The sequence below is a fragment of the Blennius ocellaris genome, assembly GCF_963422515.1.
Source record: "Blennius ocellaris genome assembly, chromosome: 14".
Classification (NCBI taxonomy): domain Eukaryota; kingdom Metazoa; phylum Chordata; class Actinopteri; order Blenniiformes; family Blenniidae; genus Blennius; species Blennius ocellaris.
The window spans coordinates 5929075-5939976 of NC_137663.1; the positions used below are offsets into that span (position 1 = coordinate 5929075).

General features: G+C 48.1%; 1 protein-coding gene across 1 annotated transcript; it reads left to right on the forward strand.

The window, feature by feature from the left end:
• Window positions 1–3102: 3102 nt before the first annotated feature.
• LOC308139779 (early growth response protein 1-like) lies at window positions 3103–6321 on the forward strand. The gene is made up of 2 exons (XM_080509308.1): window positions 3103–3594; window positions 4726–6321. The coding sequence occupies exons 1-2, from the start codon at window positions 3381–3383 to the stop codon at window positions 5859–5861; spliced, it is 1350 nt and encodes a 449-aa protein (XP_080365434.1). The 5' UTR covers window positions 3103–3380; the 3' UTR covers window positions 5862–6321.
• The last annotated feature ends 4581 nt before the right edge of the window (window positions 6322–10902 follow it).

A 10902-nucleotide genomic window follows, 5' to 3' on the forward strand; every position in this document is an offset into this window, starting at 1 on the left:
CACGGTCCTAACACGTGGCTAACCCGATCCTAACACGTGGCTAACACGATCCTAACGCGGTCCTAACACGTGGCTAACACGATCCTAACGCGGTCCTAACACGTGGCTAACCCGATCCTAACGCGGTCCTAACACGTGGCTAACCCGATCCTAACGCGGTCCTAACACGTGGCTAACCCGATCCTAATGCGGTCCTAACACGTGGCTAACACGATCCTAACGCGGTCCTAACACGTGGCTAACACGATCCTAACGCGGTCCTAACACGTGGCTAACACGATCCTAACGCGGTCCTAACACGTGGCTAACACGATCCTAACGCGGTCCTAACGCGTGGCTAACACGATCCTAACACGGTCCTAACACGTGGCTAACCCGATCCTAACACGGTCCTAACACGTGGCTAACACGATCCTAACGCGGTCCTAACACATGGCTAACACGATCCTAACGCGGTCCTAACACGTGGCTAACCCGATCCTAACACGGTCCTAACACGTGGCTAACCCGATCCTAACGCGGTCCTACCACGTGGCTAACCCGATCCTAACACGATACTAACACGTGGCTAACACGATCCTAACGCGGTCCTAACACGTGGCTAACACGATCCTAACGCGGTCCTAACACGTGGCTAACCCGATCCTAACGCGGTCCTAACACGTGGCTAACCCGATCCTAACGCGGTCCTAACACGTGGCTAACCCGATCCTAACGCGGTCCTAACACGTGGCTAACACGATCCTAACGCGGTCCTAACACGTGGCTAACACGATCCTAACGCGGTCCTAACACGTGGCTAACCCGATCCTAACACGATACTAACACGTGGCTAACACGATCCTAACGCGGTCCTAACACGTGGCTAACACGATCCTAACGCGGTCCTAACACGTGGCTAACCCGATCCTAACGCGGTCCTAACACGTGGCTAACCCGATCCTAACGCGGTCCTAACACGTGGCTAACCCGATCCTAACGCGGTCCTAACACATGGCTAACACGATCCTAACGCGGTCCTAACACGTGGCTAACACGATCCTAACGCGGTCCTAACACGTGGCTAACACGATCCTAACGCGGTCCTAACACATGGCTAACACGATCCTAACGCGGTCCTAACGCGGTCCTAACGCGTGGCTAACACGATCCTAACACGGTCCTAACACGTGGCTAACCCGATCCTAACACGGTCCTAACACGTGGCTAACCCGATCCTAACGCGGTCCTAACACGTGGCTAACCCGATCCTAACACGATACTAACACGTGGCTAACACGATCCTAACGCGGTCCTAACACGTGGCTAACCCGATCCTAACGCGGTCCTAACACGTGGCTAACCCGATCCTAACGCGGTCCTAACACGTGGCTAACCCGATCCTAACGCGGTCCTAACACGTGGCTAACACGATCCTAACGCGGTCCTAACACGTGGCTAACCCGATCCTAACGCGGTCCTAACACGTGGCTAACCCGATCCTAACGCGGTCCTAACACATGGCTAACACGATCCTAACGCGGTCCTAACGCGTGGCTAACACGATCCTAACACGTGGCTAACACGTGGCTAACACATACTAACACGTGGCTAACACGTGGCTAACGCGGTCAGAAAAACCGTGAGCTCCTCCATACTAGTCATCCATGTCGCTCAGCTCCTAAAACTTCCGAGCCTCAAAAACGAAACTTAACTCCTTAAAGCTCCAGGCTCTTATTTTTATCCACAACACAAATAATAATGAAATATCTACGTTCGTGTGCAACATCAATAACAATGCAAATTTTAATATTTTACAACTTAAATCAACATTTTCAAATATAATTAAATAATGAAACTAATATAAATCCAAAATGTATTGTACCACGAACTGAAATTACCATGAAATACTTAATAACTAATATGGCACCTACACACACACACACACACACACACACACATATATATATATATATATATATATATATATATATATATATATATATATATATATATATATATATATATATATATATATATATATATACTGGAAAATATGACAGTAATGCGCAGATTTTATTACACAGACATAAAATATTATTATTAATGTATGTACGTATATATGTAGTGTATATACGTATATATATATATAAACATTTAAATACATACAGACATAAAATAATTGCACCATTCCTCCACCATGAGTCTGCCACTACGTGCCTTACTGGGTGTCTGGATTGTCTGGGGACAATATTTGAGATTTTCAGTCCAAATCCAACTTAAAATAGCCACAAGAATATCTCAGAAAAATGGAGCAAAGTTACCAAGACAACAGCCAATGCATTCTCGGTCATGTAATACTTTTTTTTACCACCAGGTGGTGCATTGAGTCATGATAAGTTTCTTGGTTTAAGTCCAAGAACAGAAGCAGATTTTAAGATAAATGTCTGAAGCTGTGATGTGACATTACCTGAATCCAATACTTTTAGTTCATGCAATGTTCTTGATTCGCTTTGAAACTCAGCCAGCTTACATAATCTTTAAAAACACACCTATCTGTATATTTTGTCTCTGGATCATGAATTAGTTTTTTTCATTCTTATTCTTAATGCAGCTTCACTCAGCTGCAGCGGATTCTGGGTTTCGTGTGATTCCAGGTGATGTCAGGACCCTGCAGAGCCTCACTCCGTCTCGGGTCACCAATCTGACAGGAAAACGCCCAAATAAGGCCCGAGGAAGTGATGACGCGGCTGGAAGCCCTCCATGGGACGGCGCGAGCAGTCGAGCTGTGACGTGTCTGCTGGAGCTTCCGGCTCCATGGCGGCTCGCGACGCTCCGTGTCCAACGGGACCCGGCGGGCGAGCTCCGGGAGCGATGGAGGGGGGAGATCCGCACGGCGGAGCTGGACCGGGTCCCGGTCTGGACCGAACCGGATCGTTCACGCTCCAGAAAGCGCGGTACAAAGCGCAGGGTTGAGCGGCGGACGGGCCGCGCTGCACGCTCCGCCGCTGTGACCAAATATGGGCTTCCTCCGCCCCATATTAGGGCGACTGACGTCACGCAGGAGTCTTTATAAACCGGGAATTCTCATTGAGGTCTGACAGAGCTCAAGTTCACGTTGCGAGGGTCCTCGTGGGTAAACAAACAGTTGTTTACTTTGATGACGCAAAAGCCCCAACCCAAAACAACAGTGAGGCCCCCAGAGACCCCCCCCTCCCCCCCGCAGACCCCGGACCTTTAAACCCTCCAAGCGTTGGCTTCCCCCGAGCGTCAGCGTTCCCGGCAGCGGCGTCAGTCCGGCCGGAGTGCCTCTTCCCCCGGTGCGAGAGCGCAGATCGGCTCGGTGCCCCTGCGGTAGCGGCTCCAGGACCGGCTGAGCTCGGACCCCCCCCCCCGGAGACATGGCAGCCACCAAAGCGGAGCTGCTGCTGTCCGCCCTGCAGATCGCGGAGCCGCTGTCCGGCTTCGGGCCGCCCCTATCCCCGCTGGACGGATACTCGAAGCTGGAGGAGCTGCAGCTGCTGCTGCAGAGCGCCGCGGCCGGAGGCTCGCTGCTGGCCGGACCCGCAGGGGACGGAGGCGGGCTGCTGATCGCAGAGCCCGGGGAGTTCGCAGGTGAGCAGCGGGGGGGGGGGGTAGAAACATCTTCAGGGGGGGTTTTCTCATAAAAATGCAGTCAAATAAAAAGTGTTATACACTTTTCATTTATTGATGTATTAAAAAAAAAAGAAGTTGCGATCAATAAATACATGCATTGATAAATGCATCAATCTGCTGCACAAATGGGACGTTTTGACTGAGTAAAAGGAGCAAAAAGTGATTTATTTTGGCTCGCATGTCCATCATTTTCACGGTTTGTATTAGTCTTTTCTAATAGATGCTTTATTCCTGTTTGGACAACAGTTATGAGCAGTGCTGCCGATAGGACCTCTTCGCAGAACTCACCCAGACATTTTAGAAAGCAGATAAATTGAGCTTCACGTCAATATTTTAGTGGTTCAGTACACACATGACAAACCGTGTTATCAAAGAATTGAAACGACTTGAAAGTTGCACTGGGGAAGAAAAAATAAAACAGCTTTCAATGTACATTTTCAACTATTTTACAATTAAATAATTAGCTGACAGCAGCACAGTGACACTTTTATGAAAGTCTCTTCTGCTGGTGAAGCTTCATTTAAAATTGTATTGTTGTGACTTTAAGGTGTTTGTCTCATCACAGCAAGGCTTGAGGCAGCAGACAGATTTGAAACTTGCCACATAAAAAAAAAAAGTAGAAAAGAAAATCTTGTTAAAGGTCAGCTGAGTGCTCCCTGCACCTTCTACCACTCCCCTCATAATAACCTGCTGCTCTGTTGTTCTGACAGCTGACGAATGACTTGTGTACACACTGCAACCTAATGGAGGAGAAACTGAAATGACGAGTCGCTCGCTGAGTTACAGGAAAAAATAAAAGAGGAAATCAAAGTGCAGAAAATGAAAAGAGAACCTGAATTAAAAAATGGAAGTGTGTGTGTGTGTGAGTGCGCGTGTGTGTGTGTGTGTCTTTAGATAAAACGGATTAGCACGTTAGCAGAGTTGATGGGTTCTCGGTGGCACGAGCACAGAAAGAGAAATCACACTTGAAGTGGTTCAGGAGTTCGAATCCCGCCTCCAACTCGTTAGCTATCGACATTCAGCCCTTCGGCCAATCAGAGGACGAAGCAAGTCTGACCTCTGACCTCTGACCTCTTCTTCTTCCTTCAGACTCCCTGTCGGACCTCCCAGACCTGCAGAGCCTCTCCTCTCTCGCGCCCCGCCCCCCCGCTCTGGCGTACAGCGGCCGCTTTTCCTTTGAGCCGTCCTGCTCGGCGCCGGGTGGCGCCGGCCTGTGGGCGGAGCCTCTGCTCAGTCTCTTCACGGGGTTGGTCAGTGTGGCGGCTCCGCCCCCCGCCGCGTGCAGCCCGGCCCCCCCATCCTCCATGACGCCGCCGGTGTCCTCGTCGTGCGCCCACGTGCAGCCGAGCTTCAGCTGCGTCTCCGCCGACGTGGCGTCCATCTTCTCCACCGCTGGACCCCTCGGCTCTCAACCGGCCGCCAATTGCTTCCCGCCACAGGCTCCGCCTCCTGCGTACCCCACGCTGCCCGACTACGTGCTGCCTGATGGCGAGCTCAGCTCGGACCTGGACCAGAAGCCGCTGCAGCAGCAGCAGCACCAACCCCCGCTCACGCCGCTCTCCACCATCAAAGCGTTCTCCTCGCAGATCCAGCCGCAGGGCGCCGCCGTCCAGTCCCAGCTCGCCAAGTCCAGCAGGCCCAGGAAGGCCGCCGCCGCCGGCCGGCCGTGCAAGACCCCGCCCCACGAGCGTCCGTACGCCTGCCCGGTCGACGGCTGCGACCGCCGCTTCTCCCGCTCCGACGAGCTGACGCGGCACGTTCGCGTGCACACGGGCCAGAAGCCCTTCCAGTGCCGCATCTGCATGCGCAGCTTCAGCCGCAGCGACCACCTGACCACGCACATCCGCACGCACACCGGCGAGAAGCCGTTCGCCTGCGGCGAGTGCGGACGCAAGTTTGCCCGCAGCGACGAGCGCAAGAGACACGGCAAGATCCACCAGCGGCAGCGGGAGCGGAGGCTGGCGTGCCCCCCCTGCTCCTCCTCCGCTCCACTGCCCACGCCCACCACCTCCTCGCCGTGCTCCTCCTACCCCTCCCCCACGCACAGTTCCGCCTCACCCTGCTTCACCCCCCCGTCGTCGTCCTCTTCCTCCCTGTCTCACATCTACGCCTCCTCGCCGTCCCCCCACCTGTACTACTCCTCCTGCTCCTCCTCCTGCTCCTCGCCGCCCTTGGCGAGTCCTCAGATGGAGCTTCCCTCCCCAAACAGCTCCACCTTGTGCTGACCTTTGACCTCAGATGGACGCTCTGCTTAAAGATGCTTAATATTGCGGGATTGGCCAGCGAGGCCCTGCCCACGACCTGGACACAAAAAGGGAAGCGGCAATTGCACCCTGGAGGCTGTGTAAACATTAGGCCCCGCCCCCTCCTTGTCCATCACACATAAGGAGTCAAACTCTCAGGAATAAAAAAAAAAAACCCAACTTTTTTGACTTTTTAGCACAATATTTTGCTTCATCTTGCACTACGTGTCATAAGCCCCACCCCCCTCTGCGGGTTTGAACTTCCACACCTCCAGATCTTAAATTAAAAATGTACCCAGTGGATGTGACGCTGTATATAATTAAATCGTGTACATAGAATTTCACCTACTGAGTAGGTCCTGGGATATGTATATTTACATAATGTGTGATATTTTTTTTTTTTTACCGAACATGTTTCGAGAATAAAATTTCTAAACTCTTACTTTGTGAAAAAAATGTTCACCACTCCCTATTGTGGAGCTCCGGATCCAGTGTGTGTGTGCGTGTGTGCGTGTGTGCGTGTGTGTGTGTGAGGCCAGGAATCTCAGCCAGCTTATTGCTGGGGGAAAAAAACAAAACCCGACAAGCCCAAATATGGTGCTTCCGTGTCTTTGGCGGACTTCCTGATGTCCATTAAAGGAGCTTCCATCTGGCGGCCGGACAGACCGGGACTGCCGGTCTGACCGGAGCGGTGAACTCCTCCTGGGTACAAGTATTTTCCCCTGCACTACCACGGTAGGAGAGTCATAAATGTCATAAATACTACAGACGTGCTGTTTTTATGCGTTTGATAATTATAATTATGCAAAGTTACACAAAGATTTAGTGTCGGATCAGAATCAAATGGGCGACACCATGACTCTCAACGTTTCCGTAGTGTAGTGGTTATCACGTTCGCCTCACACGCGAAAGGTCCCCGGTTCGAAACCGGGCGGAAACACGTTTTCATAACATTTTTTTATTGGATTATTCTTTATAATGCTCATTAAAAAAAAAAAGTCTTACAATTTCTTACTCATGATCAAGTACACATTCTTGCATTACATCTGGAATTATTACATTTAGTGATGCAAATAATGCAAATACTGCTTGAAATGTCTTCTCTACTTCTTTTACTGGTACTTCATTGGTAATACTCCCTATTATGTTGTAAATCCTCCACATACCCCCACACATTTGCATATGTTTGTTATATTACTTTTATTCTATATATAGGATTCTATATATTCTTCCAATACTTTTTATACTTTTATATAATACTACTTTACACTGTAAATATTACATTTCATTCACAAGATTACTCTTACTGGTGTGTGAATGCGGGTTTCCGTAGTGTAGTGGTTATCACGTTCGCCTCACACGCGAAAGGTCCCCGGTTCGAAACCGGGCGGAAACATTGTTTTCAAACTATGGGTCAATTATTTATTTTAATTGATATGTCTCGTCACACTTGTTGTAGTCTCTATTCACTCAAACCCTATAATAAAATTAACCGTCTTTCTGTTTTAGTTCTATTTGGTATAGGTGTAAAACTCTATCTGACCTCAAGAGGACGCACCCACACTGCAAGATGATGTTTGTAAGTCTGTGGTATGAAACTGGGGAGTTTCAATAAAAGAAGACAAATAACGAGTCCTTGAATATAATCAGAATTTAGGTTCTGCAGCAGATAGTTACGACTTTATTCATCACACATGGGGAAATTCAGTTATAGTTGCAGATCCAAATTGTTCCAAAATATGGGGGAAAAAAAGAATATTAAAGGAGATATCAAAACACCAAATAGTTATTTAAAAAAAAAAGATATTCAAATGATTTTTACCATTGGTAAATCTCACTAGAATTACAGTTAAAACATTATCAACAAATGTGTTTCCGCCCGGTCTCGAACCGGGGACCTTTCGCGTGTTAGGCGAACGTGATAACCACTACACTACGGAAACCGCTTGCCTACTGCGAAATGATATGGCGGTCAGTTCAATGTCCTCTCATGTCTCTGACTAAATATTCATATGTATATATAATATACAGACCTCGTGCTCGTTAACTAGCGGTACGACCAGTTTCCGTAGTGTAGTGGTTATCACGTTCGCCTCACACGCGAAAGGTCCCCGGTTCGAAACCGGGCGGAAACAATATTTTAATTGAATCATCGTTGTTTTAATTAAAGGATAGTAAAGAAAACATGTTTCCGCCCGGTCTCGAACCGGGGACCTTTCGCGTGTTAGGCGAACGTGATAACCACTACACTACGGAAACTCCACAAAGCCCTTCCAGATCTTTTTTCTTTTTAAATTGGTCATAGATAAGTTCTGGGCCAAGCTGTTATTTTGTAGCAGGCAGAGTATGTATATGTATCCAGTGTAATATCTTTCTGTCGGGGTTCGTTGTCCGTGAATACAACTTCCTCCTAAATTGCATATAATTTGCGTGTGAAGGTTATATTCCCTGGTAACGGGTCTCCTTCTGCCGCCTCTGTTTTCTCCTGATCCACCCCTCTGTCACAGTGCGGTGTGTATTGCATGCAGTACAAGTTTGAAGCTCCTACTTTACAAGATAAGCTGGTGGGAAGCTGAGTGGTGCAGTGACAAAACCTCGTGTCATTCTTTAAACCATAAGGATTTATGGCTCACAGGATCCTTCATTCTGGCAGTCTTGCATCATTGAGACAGTTCCAGTGAAAGTCACAGTATTGAAATTACATGGTGACTTACATTGAAAGCAACGCATTTGGATCTCTGATCAATACTATGACCATGTCAAACCTGTAGGGGGCAGTGTAGCAGAGAAGCATGAAGCCACGATAGCCAACCAGAATCCTGGAAATAAAAAACACATCACGCTTTTCATGGTAACATCATTGTACTTCACTTCAGGTCTTGCATCACGTTGTGACCGCAGGCTGAGGTCTGCATGAGGCTGCCTTGCTCCGCTACAAGACTTTCTATTACTATTTTCTACCACAGAACTTTATAATGAAGTGACACTTTTGGTTCATCAGCAACTACTGAGCAAACTACATACCACTGTAAATGAAAGCTGGATTTTTTTAACCATAAAATTAGCCTTTCAATGGCTTCATGTGAAAGAGAACTTTAATCAGTGTATGTTTACGTAGGTTTCTATTGGAAACGGCTGTAGAGCTGCGTTCTATCGTTCTACACCTCCATTCCTCCTGATGTTGAAGCATTTGATTCAGAAATAAAGTGAAAGGAGCAGAAATCCACTATGTAAAGCCCCCCAAAAAATAAGCCCGGAGCTCATTCACGAGTTTGTTTTCTCTCTCTGGCCACTCGGGGCTCCGGACTAAAACAAGACAGACGTGAAAAAACAACAATAGAGCAACGAGGAGACTCAATGTTTTTTGTCTCTTTGGTCTGAATCCGAGGTTCAGGACAGAAATAAAGAAATAAATAGTGCAACAACAGACTACAACTACATCCCTGGGTAAATAAACACCAGTAATAATAAAAATGTGAGTCAGATATAAATACAACAAAGAATGAAGGCCAAAGGTTTAATATGTTCCAGCAGGTGCAGGAGGCAGAGATCAGCAGAGGTTTTGGCAAAACTGGTTTTTATGTTCAAATGATGGAGGCTGTCGGCAGCTGCTGAAAGTAACTAAAAAAGTAACTTGTAATCTAACTTCACTGATGGCTTGTTTGTTAAAAACAAGTCATCAGTGAAGTAACCAAGTTACTTTTTAAAGGAGTAACTAGTAGTCAGTAATCGGATCAGTTTTTTTTAAAGTAACTGTGGCAACACTGGCTGCCGTCACAAAACACCAACAGTCCCAGTTTCACCATCCGACTCTCAGTTTTATTGGTTCTTTATTTTCTGAAGCTTATGTTCACTCTGTGCAGGGCTGGTGGCGGCGGCGGCGACGGCGCACTCTGACAAAACAAGGAAGTTAGCATGTTAGCATGTTAGCATGTTAGCACGTGAGTGGTGGACATACACACGGCGGCCTCTGGACAAAGCCGTTCTCACCGCTCAGACACATTGCGCAGTGATGGTCAGGTACTTGGTGGTTCCTGGACACGGGTCAATGCCCATCACTTGGTCGGTCACGCTGACGTAACAGACGCTCTTCAAGTCGCACCTGAGACACGCCGTCAGAGGTCACAGCCACAGCCCAAGGAGAGCAGAGTGTTAGCGTTGTCACAGGGGCATGACTTCATCTCATTCGATAAAACCGACTCTGAATAACATGACTTGTTGTGGAAAGAAGATAACGTATGAGTTGGGTTTGTTTGGGCTTACATCTGTTTCAGAATGTCAGTGGTGTCGTGTCCACAACTGGTGTTTTTATTTGCCCAAACGTTCTGCTTGTTCATGCAGACCTGTTCCTTTTGACGACCATACAAAGCTTTCACCACCTGGAGGGTTTTCTTTTGCACTGGGAAAGAGGAATGATTACAATTGAATAACTGAAAGCAGGAACACATACAGTACATTGAGCATGATGTGTGTTGGACTCACTGCATTGGAGCTGCCCCTGTTGTCCACCACAGATCACTCCCTCAAATATAGACGATGCTGTTTTGGGGAGGTGGCGGGAGGGCAGGGAATCAGTTGTCCGATGAATGTTGGATGGATTTGGAGAATTAACTTGATTAGTACTGAGGAAAACATTTTGCCTGCCAGTGATAGAAATCGGTACAGAATCTTGTGGTTGGTTAGATATTACAAGTGTGACATCACCAAATACTGAAACCTGTGGGTTATTTATGATTGACCCTATCGTATAGGTTTGAGGAGGACAACATGGAGGTCCTCCACTGGCTGGCTGCACTGGTGAGTTCACGACAAGAACAGTTAGTCTGCTTTCTGCTGGTGGCTGTGTTTGTTCACTCGTAGCCGCTGGGGGCAGGTTCAGGGCAGAGTTTTGTGGTGGCTTGCTGGCTGGAGCACTGGCAGAGTTTTGTGGTGGCTTGCTGGCTGGAGCACTGGCAGAGTTTTGTGGTGGCTTGCTAGCTGGAGCACTGGCAGAGTTTTGTGGTGGCTTGCTGGCTGGAGCACT

Excerpts from the sequence above, each read along its gene's own strand:
- LOC308139779 (XM_080509308.1), top strand. The coding sequence starts at position 3,381 with ATGGCAGCCACCAAAGCGGAGCTGCTGCTGTCCGCCCTGCAGATCGCG. Across the intron at positions 3,595-4,725 it reads AGAGCCCGGGGAGTTCGCAG|ACTCCCTGTCGGACCTCCCA; the intron begins GTGAGCAGCGGG and ends TTCTTCCTTCAG.